Source organism: Neodiprion pinetum, chromosome 6 (assembly GCF_021155775.2).
Source record: "Neodiprion pinetum isolate iyNeoPine1 chromosome 6, iyNeoPine1.2, whole genome shotgun sequence".
NCBI classification, from domain to species: domain Eukaryota; kingdom Metazoa; phylum Arthropoda; class Insecta; order Hymenoptera; family Diprionidae; genus Neodiprion; species Neodiprion pinetum.
The window spans coordinates 19,394,348-19,413,926 of record NC_060237.1 but is presented as its reverse complement, the minus strand read 5'-3'; the positions used below and the strand labels follow the sequence as shown (position 1 = coordinate 19,413,926).

General features: G+C 38.9%; 1 protein-coding gene across 1 annotated transcript in view; it reads right to left on the bottom strand.

Annotated features, from left to right (window-relative positions):
• Positions 1 to 3,496: 3,496 nt before the first annotated feature.
• The window catches only part of LOC124221646 (igLON family member 5-like), an 81,628-nt gene continuing 65,545 nt past the window's right edge, over positions 3,497 to 19,579 (bottom strand). The window contains exons 4-6 of the mRNA XM_046631842.2: positions 13,368 to 13,523; positions 11,676 to 12,009; positions 3,497 to 5,945 (exon numbers count right to left, since the gene is read on the bottom strand). Coding sequence (XP_046487798.1) covers positions 5,785 to 5,945; positions 11,676 to 12,009; positions 13,368 to 13,523 — 651 coding nt within the window. The 3' untranslated portion in view covers positions 3,497 to 5,784. The remainder of the gene's footprint in view (positions 5,946 to 11,675; positions 12,010 to 13,367; positions 13,524 to 19,579) is intronic.

The window sequence follows — 19,579 nt, the reverse complement described above, 5'->3', positions numbered from 1 at the left end:
GCATAATCTAATGAAGAAATCGGGACGAGAGAAAAAAACGTACACAAATTCTCCAGCAATATTGTTTGCGCGAATGATGGTGAACTCAAATAGAACACCGTTATAACTATGCAACAAAAGTGAATCTGAGTAAATTTTAGTAGCACAAGCTAAGATGTCAACGATTTCAGACAGGTTTTATAGTCAAATGTTGAAAAGGCTTCAACTACGACGTTTCTGATTCGATTGTGACGTTGCACGACCACATGGACGCGGATGTCACAATAAGCCCCGAACCCGCGGAAGAGAGAAGAAGACGAAGTGACGCCACCGCACACCCACACACCCAAGGTCAGCCAGCGTGCTCCTCCACTCACAATAATTAATCATTCGCTGATAAGCCCACCTCTCTTCCGCTCACCCCACACTCCTATACAGACACACACGCAGCTTTAAGTAGATTTAAGAGAATAATGCTACCGACCCGAACATGGCCGGTCGCAACGCGGACCCGGCCTCTTTGTTAATTAGTTTTTAAGATTCCGTTGATACGACACAATATATTCATCAAGTTTCACCCCAGATCACGCGCTCTTCTCTCTCAACCCCCGTATCTCGCTAATTTCCCGTTCCCTTAATTGTCCGAGGTTCAATTCATCACACGATGCCTTCTACTGTTTTTTTTTTCACCGTAGAAATGTATAGAAATAGGTCGAAAATAGTTTGTCAAAAAGTTATCTTCTGAGTGTTTTTTATTTCTTGGAACTGTTCGAAGATTTTTTGGATCACCGTCAGCGAGAAGAATGGGCCCAAGGAAATTATAGAATAAGATAAAAATACCAGATTTTAAATGATTTTGAACGTTCTTACTAAGAAACCTTTTATGAAATTGTCAACTTCCCGTTTCTCTGTTTTCCAGAGAATAAAAGGAAGTTATTGACATAACCCCGGAAATGAAAACTTGAGTTTTCACCTGATCTCAAAATTTCGAGATCTAGAGAATCAACTTCGACGATTTTCGGATGGACGTTCGTATTTATGTATGTAATCAATTTTTTCGTCGACGATATTTCACGAACGAGTTATCGGATTTCAACGAGTTTGGTCTCAATCGACGAGGCTTTTGCCAACTTAGAATTGATTAGATTTTTGATCGGTTCAGTACTTTGTGAATCATTTGAATAACAATTATACAAAAAATAAAATATAAATGATGATATCTTGAGAATGGGTAAACCTTGGTACCCCAAGGATTTGGGGTCACTGACCGCGAATCTGAGGGCATATTTGTAAAATCCAAAATGGCAAGTCTAATATGGCGAGAAAAAATCTAAAAATATTCAGACTTTGATAGAAATTAGTAGGCAGGGGTTGTTCCGGTCACTGATAACGAATCCAAAGTCAAAATCCAAAATTTATTATGATGGTACGTAGGCTCAAATAGCTCTATTTTCGCGCCTTCGCGTTCCAAAATGTATCGAACGGTTTTTCCTATTTTCACAACTTTTCATTAAACATCCTTAAATCTTTACCCTCGCCGCTTGCAGACGTTCGACATGAAAGTCGGCGGGATAACGAAGCTGATTCAGAACATCAGAAGCACTTTGTTGTGTAAAAAAAAGTATTAGCGCAAAGGCAAAGGCGTACCTCTCGAGTAGCGAGATTTTTTCGACGGATTATTTTTGTATTCGAAGCAACAATGCGAAGAAAGCGCGCAGCGGGGCCTTTTAATTTTCGTGCACCTCGCTCTGTGTGCCGCGGACTTTGGTTTCCTTGGGTTTCTCGAGCCGACTCTCTTCGCTCCCCGCCTTAGAAGCTAAGTAATACAAGTGTACACTGTACGCGGTTAAGCCACAAAGAGGATTGAGTCTTTCATTCTTTCACCACCTTCGAGATTTTTCACAGCTTCCGGATCTCCCGCAGACTCGGTCATCGCCGCCTGTATTATGCGGGTGGAGACAATGCTTCGGGGAGTTTCAGGCCGCAGGAAGTTCTCTCTACTCGCACAATGCGAACAACGGAGGGCAGCCGTCCCGAACACTCGTAGGCCGCGTCTCGGTCACTCTGCATTCACTCTGCACCTTATACCTCAGCTATCGTCGTTATGCAGACTCGGAGTACGGGTATTGTTTGGAAATTTCGCGAGTTCCGGCTCGCCCCGCTCGCCTGCAAACGCTCCGAGTCGAGTTTCCATTTTCACTCTCTGTAGGGTAAAAGTCGTCGAGGGAATGTCGAGCTTTGGCGTATACGGTGACATCGCGCGTCGCTAACTTTCGTCTCTCCTTCAAGGTCTTCCGACGATTCTTCAAATTTCAACAATTCTCCGATTGCCTGCTTGGATTTCTCGTATGCATGTAAGAACATTAAAGAATTTGTTGTCATTATTAACAACATCTTGTCATAGAGATCACATTGTTCTAAAATATATTTTAACATGTTAATCAATTCTTTACGTATCGTTTCATTGTCAGACAGATTTTGGATAAGGATAACATCATTTTGTTACCATTATGAGTTCGTAACCGGTTATCTTGGACGCAATATCGCAGGTATCTGGATTTTATTTATCAAAGGTAAGGATCAAGAAAGAGATTTATCCGTGATAATGCATAGAAGATTCATAATTCACGTGCAAAATTAGGCATCGTTAATATCGAAATCTGACGAATCATACGCTTCTGTGATTTCCTTCGTGTTGTTTTGTTACTACAAATGACCGCACTTTTGAAACTTCCGCTTTACGAATTTTTTTGACCTGCACATAATTGTACGTCTTATGAATGTGTCACGTTCGACATTAATTATTTTCACTATGATTCTTCAATATATTTTAATAAAACTAAAAGAATTTCTAACTGATTTTCCAATAGTTCGATATTCTCTGACACGAAAAAAAGGCAGTTTTGTTTGACGAACGACGAACGCGATGGTTCGACGTGATTTGACGACACGGGGAATAAATTGCTCCAACAACACCGAGCTCAGTCTTCTTGCCTATAAGATGCTTACGTGCGTTGTAGTTCTAAGTAACTCAGAGATTAAGACACCTCTCGAAAATTTTCTCGCGAAGAACGATAACTTGTCTGACGATTCTGGATTATTCGCGGTAGAGCTTAATAAGACGTCGGGACGTTAAGCCGCCGCCGTGGCGGCTCGTTTAAGTAATTCCTCTTCTCGAAATGCCAGAATCCCGGCATATGCAGGATACATTCTAGATAGCTCAGGAGGCTTTGTGCCGTCTGATGAGTCTTGAGCAGGTATATAAGTGTCGTGATTGTTCTTATCGTATACAGGAGATTATGCATATAGAAGTGCTTGCGAAAATCTCCAGGATTCCCGGTCTGGGCTTAGTCTTGTCGTGGAGGAGAATTATCGCCGCTACTATGAACAAAGTAGCGATATTCCACTGCGGACTGGTTATGTAACCGGAAGTGATGTCCTGAAAGAGTATAATAAAAAAAATAAAAAAAATAAAAAAAAATAAGAATATATTTGTGACGTCATACGGTTTGTTTTATTTCAAATTATCAAGTTCAATCCACTCTGATAAATTTATTCGTATCAAGGGATTTTATATTCAAGCTAGTCGCATATTTCTATTACAGTCGATTGAGCACTTGATACCGTTGGATGATATTTTTCAAGCTCTATTGGAAAAATATTACTGCGGGTGTAATTTATTTAATTAATCAGAAATTATATCGGATAGAATGAAATTATAGACGTGTACCGTTTAAAATTATAGATTTATTTACGGTGCCACATTGAATTAAGTATTGCTTCTTCGAATCAAACGAATGAGATTACTTCAGTCTCTTTGACTAAGTTACGTTGAATCTTGTATAGTTTTGAAGCCCCGCACTCGAGAACGATCGAAGGTTTACACGGATGTAAAATATTTACTTTCGGCAAGGCTTCTGGACGATTTATTCAATCCAACTATAACTGCATTACTCTGAACTGGGTCAAGGAATAATTAAATTCTTAACGAGGAGCATCCACCTACTCGACTGTAATTTTATAAGGGTAAAGTTAAGGAATAATGTATCATTCATAAGTCTGCTAATGAATTATGGATGGTATATGGTACCATGCGTAATTTATGTTGTAAGTTTATTTACACCGATCACATTAAACATTGAATGAGCTTGTTATTATTATTACTATTATTATTATTATTATTATTATTATTATGGCATAATTATTTTATTCTCTGTTAACGGTTACTTCTTATCGTATCATGTTTAATGTATATGTATAAGTATATAATATTATAAGGTTCGATTCCGTATACTTATAAGTATATTGTGTAATATATAATATTTATAATTTATGCAACGTAAACTTACGATTATCTTCTGTTCATTTGTAATTAGTTTGTTAATTTGTCAGTATGTTTCGTGTAAATTATACAACAATAAAAATTTGTAATTAAGCATTATATGACTGACAAGTTATTTTTATAATGAATATTTCATAGGGTAAAATCTACCGCCATTGTACATGCGATGAATATTTATGGAATTTATGCTTGTATACAATAGTTACACGTAGCGGTATTGCTATGTACGCGCATGTACAATTAATTATACGCGTATTATGTAAATTCTCAGGAAATTCAGCGTTACTGGGATTATGGGCGTTAATGGATCAGACGGAGTTTTTAAATCTAAAATTCGACTTGCGCTATTACTGTCGAAAATACTAATGGAATGGAAAAAAAAATGACATGATTTGTTATCGAAATTTACAGTTAGCGATTAGACGATTGGAAAAACGAGACCTACGCATTAGTTTACGCAGGCGAAGGGTATACAATAGTATACAGCATATATATGTATATTAAATACTCAAGTACTCGATCAGAGCACAACAATAATATCTTACAATATATATTTACAAACGCAAACCGTGTCATGGTTATAATCCAAATTAGTTAAAAACGTTCATGTATTTGACTTTCGCATTATAATTTTCTCAGCTAGAATAATTTAACCTTCCGGATTAAGTTAGTATTACAAACGTAATTGAATTTCCAACGATGCATTACTGAAGGAATAAAATAACTTTCCATCAAACTTCATTGGGTTACTTAATTCTGTTAAGAATTGCATAGATATATACCGTCTTTTATATATTACTTAATAAAAATAACCAGCATTATAATTCAATCTGCATAATTTGAAAAAGAATTTTTTTTTTTTTTTTAACAATTTAAATTCGACAAAAATCGTAGCCCGTTTTCTCCAACGCTCAAAATGTTATCGTAATGACCTGTAGAGAAGAAAAAAAGTTCTAAAAGGCATTAAAAAAAATTCAACGCTTATGTGTAACCATAATTGGCAAACAGGTAATATCCATATCATGTGTAATCACAGGTCCATGGACCGTGAATTTATTTGCGGTTTATTAGCTCGTTATCTCGTTCGGTATACTTATATTTCCTAGGTACTTGTAATACCTACCGTTTCCAATTTCCGATGCCGCAGAGCCGAGCAACGGGCAATTACCAAAGCCATTTGTTATTTTTTATTCAGATTTACACAGCGTGCACGAAGCAAGGTCTGAGGTTGAAGTAAAGAGGATTCTTTCCTTCAGGGGCGGAGGGCGATAAGTAAAATAATCTGCACGTGACCTGGCCTCAAATTGTTCGTAAGATTTGTTGTACAATTGTAATAGACATGCGAAAACACACCCGAATGGAGGAAGATAAGTTTTTTACACAAGTATTGTATAATGTACGTTTATAAATGCTGTCTAAATTTCACTCGATAGACGACTCGGGAATTTTTCAACTCCATTTAGTCACGTGGTGGATCGGTATTGTCCAACGTGCCTCGAGATCGTTCGATGAAACCAGCTCGCACTGAGGAGGAAAATCAGCGTCAGTAGAATGCTTGGGGATGGTGCAGAGCCCGAAGAGCTTCTACGATCCCCGCCGTGCATTGCGGCGGGTTTCTCTTCCTCTGGAAACAGACAAGAAAGAATATGAACTGTTCAATGTCATTCAGAAGTTTCACTGATTTTTTATTTTTTAACATTTTTCCAGACAAACAAGAACGAATAAAATCTGTCATAAAATATGATCTGTGAACTAAATTCTATCAAGATAAATTCGATTGATATGGAAGAAGAAAGAAAATTCGATGCCGGACATGTAACGTTCGTCTAATTTGGATGAATTTGATGCATTGCTGATTTTCTTGGTGTATCAATCTTTTTACAAATCGCTGAGAATCCTGGAATATGAAGCGGTATCAGTTCACTGGCATCGGTAAATAGTCACTGGTTTCCAGTGAATATAATCCTTGCACACTAAATCATACTCAGAGAGTGAGGTGAATTTTTTGCTGTGGTACCGGAGGTGACCACAAAAACGTTATATGCAAAATCGTGGTTCGTTATAATTAATGAACTTATGCTTTAGTAGAAAAGATGAATTAACGCAAAAAGTGTCGAGACAGAAAATGTAGGCTTTGGACCGCAAGAAATTGGAGTTCTGCGTAACCGCAGTAAGTACACGTTAAACGTCGTGACAGGAAAATTCCGTGTCGAAAAAATACCTGATTTTTATGTCTGCATTGTGAAGTCGAGTATTTTGAAATAATTAGGTCCGAGTTCTTAATTTCCATTGAAAACTGTAACTGCAAGAATTGAGCGTTCAGTGATCGAGTTCCGTAATCACGTTAAAGCGATGACATGGCTTGACTTGACTAAAGTGATTATGATTCGGTAAGTCTGTCTTACCGATATTTGTACCCTTTAGCGGTATGGAACCCAACATACTGCGGTATAGTCTCGAAATACCCTGTATTTTTATCCATTCTGAATAAAACTGGTTGTCAATTTTTTCACTCTGGAGATTTTCTATTTATAGAATCTGTTCTCAAATTGTTTATATCGCAAATTGTGTTATTCGAATTTGTTTTTATTCATATCCATTACATAGTAGGGCTATTATTAATTTCTTGTTCGCGATTACTTGCGCAAATTATAATAACACTGCTCGAGAATATTTGCCGTACGGATTTTTCTCTCCTCCTTATTTTTTTTTTTTGTTCAGACGATTTAGCCGTCGATCAATCCCTGAATATGTTAACCTGAATTTGAATATCTCGAAATAATTTTTCCCCTGAAACGGTGTAACAATTAAACAGCAATTGGGGAGTTTTCTTGGGGTTTGGCGTTCGCCACTGCAGAGAACAAACAACCACCGCGTATCTTCCTCTCTCCGGCTCGCTCTAATTAAATCCCTCGAAAGTCCCTTTCCCTATCCCGTTTTCGCTGCCCGTCCCTTCGGAGCGAGTCATTATCGTCGCCAAGATCGTACCGAGTATCCCTGCAGTGCGTACGTAAAGAGACGCTGAGTGTTCGGGCGATCATTTCGTACCCCGTGCAACAATGCGGATGTTGCAGGGGGCGTTTTCCCTCCGCGTTCTGTCCTCCTAGCAGTTTAATTTTCTCCTCCTACAGACCGCGCGCATATATACATATACGTAGTACATACATATAGCGATACCCCGACACCGGTGGCTAATTAAACGTAAATTAAAGCGAGTCACCCGCCACGGTGAGAAGCCGGAAAACGGAAGGAATTAGTCGGTTACGCGATCTGCCGAAGAGGCAGGTGCTCGTCCGGAGAATCGCGTCAACTTCCCTGCAAGGGATTAGCAATGAAGTTGAGATGAAGAGAAAGAGAAGCGGACAAATTTCAGCCTTGTTATTTTAATTGGCAAAAAAAAAAAACAACAAAAAATGCACGCACGTGACAAACGATATATTTCAAGTATTGCGATGCGCTACATTGTGCAGAAATTCTCGTTGTCCTGGAGTTGATACATTGACAAGTGATTCTCTCTACCTATTAATTAACTTTTCTCGTTAAGGGAATAAAATATTTACATTGGTATGTCGAATCAAACTTTGAATAAGCGTGCAAATTTTCATGTACGATACATTCCTATAAATGTATTGCACATGCATCGATGCATCGTAAGTAGCAGAAACATATACGAATTATTATCTTAATTTTTTGTATCCTATTTCCAAATTTCGATCACCTATGTTTATACAATATTCTGCTATTGAAATACCGCAGCTGTTTGGATATTCGTTGTGATTTTTTTTCTGCCACGCTGATACTTGTACAGATCAGATATGTATTTTTCATATTTTTTCACCCTATTTGCGTGACCACTCGAACCGACTCGAATATATTATACATTCGTGGAGAGAAATACCGATTTTGCGAAGGATCGATTTGTTGTTTTTCATCCGGCAGGCACGATATACAAACCCTGATGCGTTCCGTCGGAAAGTGGATAAATAAACAATATAGAATATGAACAAGAATTAATACGCGATATTGGATTGTCAGTTTCATTTCATACTGCGTGCAGGTATCAGAAACGTTATTAATTGAATTTTGTGTGCGTACACAGATCGGTGAAACTGCGTGATGTTCATCCTGAATGATTTAATTAGAAGAGAGGTAGTGAGACAAAGAGAGAAATGAATACTGATAATTGAGGCTACTGATTTTTGCTCCCTTCAAATTTCTCTATGCCACTTTCATGGCAGATAACAATAAAAAATATTAAATTTCTAGTTTCTGTGCATACACCGATAGAAACTCATAGTTGTGGTTACTATGCATTCCTTGATTATATTTTCATTTTTTAATATTGCCAAAAAATACAGTTTCTTGTTTATCGTCACTCGAATTATATTTCTTGTTATTATTGCGATATTATAATTACACTAAATAGCTAGTTGTACCAAATTTTCTTATAATTTGAACAATATTCAAACCATTATCGTGACAACACCCATTTTACTAGATCATGCAATATCTATGTGTACGACACGTAAAATTTCTGACAGTGTAACTATTGTTGCAAACTATATGCGTAATTTAAACATAATTCTGTTTTCTTTTTCAATCTGCACTTTGACCTCATTATAGTGGTATGGTTTCCATAAATAGAATAGTTTCAATCGAGTTTAGAAAAAACTGGAATAAAATATCTGACCAGAAGAATGAAAGATAAAACGTTGGAAACAACAGTGCATGATAAGAATCCGGTTACGTGGTAAAAATTTTCATTTCACGCGATACGTTAAAGCGTCATTGATTCACGCGCGGTCTGCGCTACATATTGTTGCTCGTGTTGGTTATACCCTAAAGCATTGTACAGATACTCGGATATTTATAGAAACCCTGCGTGTATGCATGCAGGGAAGTGTAATGTATCAGGTGGAAATGCGAGAGGGGGAGTTATGACACCGGAAAAGAGGAATTTCTGCCAGGAATTTTATCGTACGAGAGGGACCGGGTGTCACGTGTACCTGCAGGGTGAAAAGTCATATTCACATGGCACACCCTTATATATTTGCCACGTGACCGTAATAATTATTTGGTAATAAAAAACGATGCATGAAGTGAAATTGTAAAAAATATCGATAGACCGACGACGCGAGGCAAGTTTACGTCTATCAATTTGTATGATGTCACGTGGTCAGGAAGTCCTCTTTTCTACTTTTTACCCTGCATACCCTGCAGTTCGTGGTTTTCAATTTTTACTTCTCATCACCTATAGCGATGTAAGAAAAGTTCTGGTTTCGGTCAAAAATCACTTCTTTCAATTTTAATGAATCATTACGTTTCAGACCGCAGGCATCAGAAAAACAGGTTTTTCTGTTCCGCGATGATTTCGAAAACGGCTGGATGAAGAAATCTAAAATTTACAGGAACTTCTTGAAATTCAAATGATCAGCATAAAAAAAGAGAATTTCAACGACGAAAGGTTTAAATCATACTCGATAGTAGTTGCAGTAATTGAATTGGTTTCGCTTGTATAGTGATGAAAAGTAACGCGAAAAAAAATCTAAATTGCGCCGAATTCATCCGGGAGACGAAAGTTAATTGCGATACGTAATTTCCTCGCGTTTCTGTTGTACCGAATTAGATCCGCATGGTGTGTGTGGAGGATTGAAAATTCGCGAGAGCCAACAGTTTCTAAATTTGCCTCCTCTCCGACCGGTTTCCGGCTTTCGACAAACGATAATTGCATCCGGTTCCTATCCCACGATTAGTATAAAGTGGATCTCACAGCCCGATTGCGTTTCGTTCTGTTTTGAAATCAGGCCGCAACTTTCCTGTCAATTTAGTTTTAAGTAAGGGTTATTCATTTAAGAAATCTCGTCTTTGTTCTGCTGCACTAGTCGCCAATTTTCCTGTTTCCTACACAATCGGGACCTGGGGAGCCATTTAAGGCAACATAAAACGAAAGCAAATTATACCTTATAAGGAAAAGGAGAAAAGATCCATGCACAGAGTAAAGCTATAGAAGGAAGATTTCCATGAAAATTCTTAGCATTTAGACTCAGGTGGATACAAATCTTGGTCTGATTGACGTCGTATTTTCCACCCAATTATTACGATACACGGCAATTATAGATAATTTTTATATTCACTTTTCTTCAAACCCATTGTCTCTTCAAATTAAACGAACGAAAATTATAACGAGATTCAACAAAAACTTTTGCTGATCAAATTCAATAAAAAGATGTTACATTTTTAATCTTTTAAGAACTTGAATGTTCAGGTACTTCGAAAGTTTCATCTGTTCGAAAAGAATCTTTTTCTAAGTTTGTGATTGTATATTTCAGTCAAACTTTAAAGGAGTTTCACTGCCATGTCTTAGTAGTCAATTACTCATTAATTATGTATCATATTTCTTCATTTCTTTATTCGAGGTATTTTCTGGTGTGAGTAAGGACGACGGGAGTGAGAAAAATTAGGTAAGGCGAACGAACCGATTAAAAAATATTCCATCGGGTTACTTATGCCAATGACGGTGACTGCGAATGAAACAGCATGCGCATCAACTAATGGAAGTGATGCACATTTGAATAATAAAAGTTAATAATTTGATATCAACAATGCCAATAGAGGTTTTGTAATCGGAGCCTTTAAGATGATTGAACTCTGGCGTTTTTGATGCGATTCTAATGTTGGCATCTAGCATCTTCATGGTGGAGTTTTTCCGAGATTGTCCAAAAAGTTTTACAAACTGCGGTCAGCTTCAGAGCGAAAGAAAATAGATTTAGGTTCGTATTGCACAAAAGTGTTGGTCAACAATTGCATTATTGCGCGTTGAGAACCGTGCTGCAAGGTAAGATTTCTTGATCTAATCTCAGACAATTAGTGGAAAACTGACTAACGTTCAGAATGAGCGCACAGATATCAGGATTGGATTTAAAACATCGGAGTTGAAGTATCTTGAACGTACTAATAAAAAAAAACCACTTCGAAAATTGTTGATATCTCACTCTCTGAATCAGTAACAATTCACTGATTTCCATTTGCAAGCATGCCACAGGAAAAATCACTATACACTCGCTGGAAATCAATGAATATTTACTGATTCAAATACAGAGAGTACGATTAACATCTGTAATTTGGAATTGCTGAGAACCATTTCATTTGCACATAGTCGGTATGTTGCTTAATTCGCGTTCGCCACCATTGTCACAAATAACACTGTTGTAGATTATTCAAACGGTTTTCCCTCTTTTCCCAACATTCGACTCAGACAGTGCTGCCGATTACTCTTGAACCTAACCGCAAATCATTCACGGTGGCCGCTACAAATCCCCCCCGATGAGACTCTAATCCACTCCATCGAACTCACCCTCAATGATGTGAACGACGACATAGGCAGACCTGGCGTTGCTGGGTTTGCAAGTGTAATTTCCACCGTGGGCCGGTTTCGTCTTATCGACGATGAGTATGGAGCCCGTATTAGTTGGCTCCACCTTGACGCCGGGCTCAGCGTCGTAGTTTATCATCCTGCCCTGGCGGTACCAGAAGACATAAATGGGGGGCTCGGTGGCCGAGATGAGTTGGCACTCAAGCCGGAGGCTGGATCCCTGCTTGACGTGGAGGTCCGGCGCCCCGGGGATGACGGAGTACGCCTCGGTGATCTTAAGCCGGGCGAACTGGTGCTGAACGGGTACAGTGGGCACCTGGAGACCGGGGAAACGGGCGGGGATGAAATTTCGAAGAGCGTCGAGTGCGAGGATCGGTACCCTTCGCCAGCCTGATGTCCTCCGAGGTTTCGATTAAAATGAAAGCCGCTCTCTTCGAGATTCGGGGATCGAGAAGAGTAGATATACAAGGCCGGTTCTGGATGCAGATTCCTGTACCGACATTCTATCGACACTTGGTTAAGACACAAACCCTTTTCGATAATGTTCGAGGATGGGGAATATCCTGACGCTGATTGACTTTATCGATCATTGGATCATTTAGTTGTCCAACGCCATCGATTGTCCGATAGTTTCGTTGCTTTACCTCAGTAACAATTTGGTCTACTTTTTTCTATCCTTCTCTCTTTCTCTCTCTTTTATCTTTCTGCTCACTCATTTATTTTTATCTACTGTACCTCCTCACTTACTCATTTATGTTGTGCTACTTTATTTATTTTCTTTTACTCTACTTATTTATGTATTTTATACGCGCTTACTTATCTGCTTTGTATATTTTCTGTGAGCGTTATTGCTCTTCTTTCTGTGCTTATCTGTCTCGCTTTACTCGTACTATAATGCCTACCTACTCACCTAAGATGGGTGCAAATTACCCATGGAAATGTTGGGCAAAGCTAGAAGTACAGTTAAAGAAATACAGTTGAAGAAAGAATACAGAGTAAGATGACTTATTTCATTTCAATAGTTTTTCTTTAACTGTACTTCTCGCCTTGCCCAATATTGCCATGGATATTTTCAATAAATTCTGCTCAATTCTATTCACTCTGCCGTCTCCCTTTTCTCGCACTCTTATTCTCAAAAGAAATTGTTGGAAGAAGATTGCCGTGGTAACAAAAAAAGGTAGATAGCAGCGATATCGTTAAGCATTCCCGAAAAAAAGGTTTGCGTCTGTGCCAGACCTCGAACGCTGGTAGGGTAAAAAGGGGTTGCAATTAAGGTGAGGTAGAGCAAATTGTTGGTAAGGCAGAACAACAAAATTATTGGACGGTCGATAACGTCACTCAACTAAGTGATCCGATGATCGATAAAGTCAATTATACCGGGATATACTCCACTCTTCAACATTCCAGAGAAGAGCTTGTGTCTTGGCTAAGCGTCGGTAAAATGTTGGTACAGAAATCTATATCCAGAACGAGCCTTGTATATCTAGTGGAAGTGGGAATCACATCATAGTTGCAATAAATTACGGGTGATTAATCAGGACGCCGGTGAAGTTAATCGGATCGGTATTATGCGCATCTTATACACCTGTTGGAATTTGCGAGAACTGTCGACCGGCCGATAACTAGGCCGTCGAGGACCCCGAGAAATTTTTGTTCTTTCTTTTCCACCCTCACCTGGCACTCGTATAGACCCGCGTCCTGCAAAGTCACTCCCCGGATCAGCAGCGTCCAATCCGACGTCGACGGTCTCACCATGAACCGACTGTCCACTGAATGCGTCGTCGTTCCCACCGTCAGTAGCTGTCTGTCCCTGCGCCGCAGCCACGTAACCTTTGACAGAAACACGGGTCAAGTTTAATACGCGGTACCAATATTCAGTTTCGTAGAGATGAATAAAAATTGGGGGAAAGCTCAGCTAGGAATCACCCACATCTATATTACTCGAAAAATGGAATCTGTTTTAGTCCATTGCTGCCATATTTCGTTATTCGATTATAATAGTTTGGCTGATTTGAAAAATACTTCCTTTAAATTAAGTCAACGTATGAATTTGAGAAAAGGAACTCTTGAGTGTTAAGCCGATTGATATTTTCGAGTCGTTTTTTGCACTTTGATTCCGTCAAAGAGCGGTCAGGATAAACCACATTTTCGGTTACAGGAAATCGAGGTATTTCGAATTTCAGCTAGTTTATCATCTCTTGGATTATTCAACGTTCCGGATTGCGTAATCACTCGGGATGACTCATTTCGTAGAGCAATCAACAGCTATGCTACAACTATTGACCCGTAGGTATAGGGAAGAAAAATAGCAACTTACGTAATAGATATGCCCCAATACGTATCTAGCGGTGATTCTTCTATAATTCAATACTCATTATCAGAAAATATATTACATTTTACTTAAAACACTCAATACTAAAACCGAACACGATGCAAAGTCTTGTCTCAAAATAACGAAGCATGTTCGAATGGACGGTTGTTTCTGTAACAATTTGTCGCATTTTTTAATATTTACGTAAAGTATAAAATTTCAGAGTTTTTCACATGAGTATATATATTTTTTTTATTCTATATTGCTTGGACTGCACTTCATAACGAAAGAAAAAGTTTCGTAAATTCGTCAAAATTGAGAAAAGCACTGTAGTTGATTTAAAAAATTTGGCAAACCATTGTGCACGTGGAGTGCAATTCGATGAAAAGGTGTCAGGATGCTTGAAAGAATGGCCAAGGTATTAAAAACCGTAACCGGCGAATGTGAAGAAGGCATTAGAGATAACCTATCCGAATGCGAGGCGGGGTCATTGATCATGGGGTTCTTCGAACGTGCGAAAATGCGATAACATCGCCATTGCACGCTATTTAATTAATGTTGTCCCGGCTGAGAAGAATGGTTTCCAATCCCGTTCGGTTCATCTTCACAGTTCGTAGCTATGTATAAGACGCGGATAGGTATTGCACGCATGCGTATAAGCATACACCAAAACCGTTAACAACCACCAGCCTAGATAATCACATGGGTCACGATACGTACGTGTATATCATACGTAGTCAGTCTGCACGTAGATGAAACATTTCGTTCAAGAAGGTACATAATATAATATTTACGCGCAATAAATCCGCTTGCGCGTGGGAAAATAAAAGGTTCTTCAAATTTTTTAGGAAGAAAAAGAAGGCGATCTCTCTCTTGCACCCTTGACACGCCTGATCCTGCAGCACCAGACTGCTGCTGCGAAAGAAAGCAGTTTCTTTGGTGTTAAAATTTTTTACAATTGGCCAGATTTGCATATGGACACTTGGGGGAGCGACACAATAACCCCCGTATCATATCGCTGCAGGGGTTCTTATGACGTTCGTAATATACCCGGCGCGTACTTAAGCTTGCGGTATATACACTCGCAGGGTCGTTCCAGACCGCGTATATTTAATGATTTCGCTGTTCCTAGACTTGGACTATCAGAGCGGTGCTGTACGCGTTTTTACGCTGGCAGAGGCGAAGGAAGGAAGGAAGGCTGTAATTGAACACACCGCCTTTTACAAGCAGCTCGCGACTTGATAACACAAGTTTTTGTTGTAAATTATCGTCACCGCAAGAAATAATAAACGAACGAATATTGTCCCGAAGTAATTTTGAAATTTAAACACTTCGATGTTTGTGACCAAAAACCGAAGTTTTTGCCGAAATTTTAACAAGTTGTGGGAAACTCCACGCCATGCCAAAAAATAGAAATTTAATAATGAAATCTATCAGAAGGTTGATTAAAGATTAATTGCAATAGAGAATATGACTATTGAATATATTAAAAAATTTTCTGACATTGTTTGGAATAAAATATGTCAGATATGTAACAATGAATGTAATTTCAACATGCTTTTCGGTCTAGCGTGAAACGTTCCAATATACTTTCGGCATCAGCTGTGGCTGATCCGACGTAGCGTGTTACTACTGAATCGCTGCTTTCACTTACTCCGCGACGCGCGAATTATTGGACTTAGTCATTTGTGCTCTACTTTGATTACCAATTATTTTTAAACACACAATGTCGTGAAATTAATAATTAAAGGCTTGGAGCATTGATTTGAAAGCTGAAATAATAATTTCATTATGTGAAAAAATTACAGTTGTGAGTGAAAATCCATTAGAGAGACTCAGAAAGCTTGTTTGCCACAGCCTTGGCACTGTCACTTTGCAAATAATGCAGGCACAGTTTTTTGGACATACAGGAGTGGCAATGGCTGTCAAATTCTACCCGATCGAGTATATAATTGAAGTTTGGATACTTTTGACAGTTCGTTTATACGATGTCTTGCGAAGTGCTTAAATCGTATTTTGATGTGAGAGTAGTCACAGACAGGAAGTAATCCTTTAGTTGCAAATGAACCGGGGTGAAATCTTTGTCCGATTTTTTCTCAAAGTTCAAGTTTCTCAAGACGCGAGAGATTACTTCTCCCCTTTGTCTGAATGGGGAAAAATGAACGATGCGCAGCAAGTAGAGTCCTTCTGTTTCATATGCAACTTGAAGTTCGCTGACTCGTTTATCGGAGAAAGAGAGCACCGGTAATTTGTATCTCAACCCTTTATTTTCGCATTTTCTTTATTTCTTGCTCTCGATCCCTCTATTTCAACTTCAATAAAATGTTCATGTCTGTGTTGAGGGTGGAGGAGGGGAGGATTGAATAAGGAAGATAAATGAAAACGAGAAGAGCGTTGGGGTCTCGTCGAATATTACGTCATCCATCCACGGATAGGGTGTTACAGGTTATTAAACCTGCTTCTTACCTTGCCGTAAACAAAATAGAATACAGTCACGTAATGAAACATATATAAAAGATAAATCATGTGGACCGATTCAAATTATTGTATGATATATGAAGCATCGTGTATGTCAGGGAATTGTGAAGAAAAAATGTGTCGTACAAGAAAAATTTTCATGTGGTAACGATAGCTATCGAGAAACATACGGATACTAGAAGAAAAAAATAACTTATCAAGCAAAACGTTACGGAATAAATTATAACTAAGTAAGAGTGAATTATAATGAATTGAAACCGAAAATCATATTCTGATTTTAAGAAAAATTCGGGAAAATCCTGAGAATTACGAGCTTTTCTTCAATTCGGTCTACTATCATTTCGTAACCGGAAGTCGAGAGACATCCGAAAATATTGTGGCTTATTTTTAACGAATACTTGATTTTCTCCCGAACTATTATTCGAATCGATTTGGTCGTTCGTTAATCGGAATTCAAAATATATGTAACCGGGACTGGTAGAAGTTCCAAAAGTTTCGCGATAACATTTGATGAATCATTAAAATTTCGTCCAAATCGGTCGGAGCCATTTCTTTGTAATTCATGATACGCGAAATTTTTATTGGGAAGTTTACAAATTCGCTATTCGGTAACAGGAAGTGATAGAAGTTTGTAAAGTCACATATCATCTGAGCCTTATACCTAGGTACTTGATTTTTTATATTCTGTAACTTCCATCCGGATCGATGGGGCCGTCTTCCCGGAATTGAGGATACAAAATTTTCTGTATGTATACGCACACACATTGGAATATATTCGAAAACGGTTGTGAACGGGACGAAATGAAACGAGTTTCCAATTCGAAGATAATTATTTGTTCAAAACCGACGCGACGTTTCTCGCGATGAGAGACACAATAGGCACTCCGCTTTACGATCGTGACTGAAGAAGAAGAAATGTTCCCTACCCATGGCAACAAATCTGTTTATCCCTTTTCGTAATTGATGAGCGAAATCGGAACTCGTCGACTTGGCTCGAAACTCGACGAAAACTGAGGTGCGGTGCGGACGAATTCAGAGTGGGCGTGTTTTTACACCGGTAGGTATACGACGTAATTAGTTCGAAAATTAGATTAAAAAGCATGTGTCCTTTTGTGCGTGATACAAGCGTATGGATGTGAATCGTCATTTAATTTACCTACCTTATTATACACCGTCTACCGAAGAAATGGGTAACGTGACGGAACGAAGAGTCTGGCCGTTGCAGCCAAACTCGACGAAGTATGCGAATCACGTGCGATGTATAATGTAGACCGACAGGTTATGTTTACACGTGTAGGTTTCGCCCCTGGCCAGGCTGCATGTAATATGGTCCGGGCATGCAAAATATACAAAGCGAAGGATGCGCACGTATTTTCCGGCCGACCCAGTCCACCGCAAACTGACCTGTTTGTCCCATTATTTCCCTCGAGTTCTCCCTACATAGTACAGCATGAAGCGTTCGCTGCAGATTCGCAAAGTCTTTCGTGTGTAAGCGATACCAGTTCCGATGCGATAGGCACGAGGTGAATGTGCATGGAACGCGTCGATAACTGAAAGTCTACCAATGAATAAGCACCGGACTGTTTGAGGTTATGGAATTTTTGATTCATTCTTCCTACAACAACGTCTGGAGGATAGTTATTGCCAAATTGAAATTTTTCCGAAGTCTGTGACATTTTTCCATTTTAATAAGATATTTACAAAAAAAATATAATTATTTCAATTTTTTCGAGGAATTTTGAAAAATCAACAATCGACATACGGAAAGAGCTTGCAGAGCTTGGTCAAGAAGCTTTCGGGAGTCCGAGTCGGTTAATGAGTGCGATTCAGCCCTCTCGGGTTTAATAACGATGCGCAGTACCGAGAAAGCTGACACCTTTGCTAAGGCTTCATGTTTTAAGGGTGAGATTTGGGACCACTGATTAGAGATCAGTGTTTGGGACTGGCTTACTCAGCGAAGAGAGTCTCGTTTTCCCTGAAGGACAAAGTATAGTTCTTTGGGACGACTCTGTTGCGATTCAAGTTTGAGCGGCTTGGCAGGAATGCGGGAAAACGAGAGGAACGTTGGAATAGGGATAGGAATGCTGAACACTGCAGGAACGACGGAATGGGGTAGGAATGTGGAAAAGTAGATGAACGAAGGAATATAGTAGAAATGTGGAACGGTAGAGGAACGATGGAATGAGGGGGGAATGTGGAACTTGAGAGGAACAATGGAATCGGGAAGGAATGGTGGAACAGGAGAGGGGAACACTGAAATTAGCTGGTGATATAAAAAATGAAAAACATGGCGTAAGAACGCGACGTGTTTATAACATTATGGACACTGAGAAAACTTTCATTTATCACCTATATAGTAGGAAATTCTAGTAAAATGGGTATCGTTACAATAATGGTTTCAATATTTTTGAAATTATAAGAAAATGTAGTATGTGAATAACTGTTTAGGGTAAATGGGTATAGTTGTGAATACTACATTTTCCTGGTTATTGCAACATTAAATCTGTTTGTTTAGTTGACTATATTTTTTTCAGTAAAGTAAAGCCTTAACCTCAATTTTTTGCTGCTGAACAATAGAAAATGATTGCAATAGTGACAAAAAAACTTAATATAAGCGATCAATAGACAATAAGGATTGTTGTAGAAACTAGATTTATAAGTCAGAATTATAAAACTAATTTTCATTTCGTACCCAGCTCGAACTACATTTTTTGGTTATGGTTAAAGAAAAAAAAATGAAAACATAGTCACGGTTAACCACAATTAGATATTTCTCTCGATGCAGCGAAGAGAGTCTCGGTACCGACGACAAAGTGTAATTCCTGAATCGAGAGATGTACTTTATTTTCACAACCGGGAGCCGAGGATTCCAAGTCTCCGTGACATAATGCGCGCAGTCACATATTGGCGGATTTTTCACAGTCGCGTATCTTCGACGCCGGCGCCAAGATGCCGTAAAAACCGTCCGGCGTCGTTTTCTCTGCAGAAATATGCAAATGGCGATAAAAAGGAATGAGGAGGGCGAGAAAAAAAAAAAAGGAAACGACAAAACGAAAGCAGGAAGAAGCAAGAAAGGTCTCCTGCTCCTCCGGCTCAA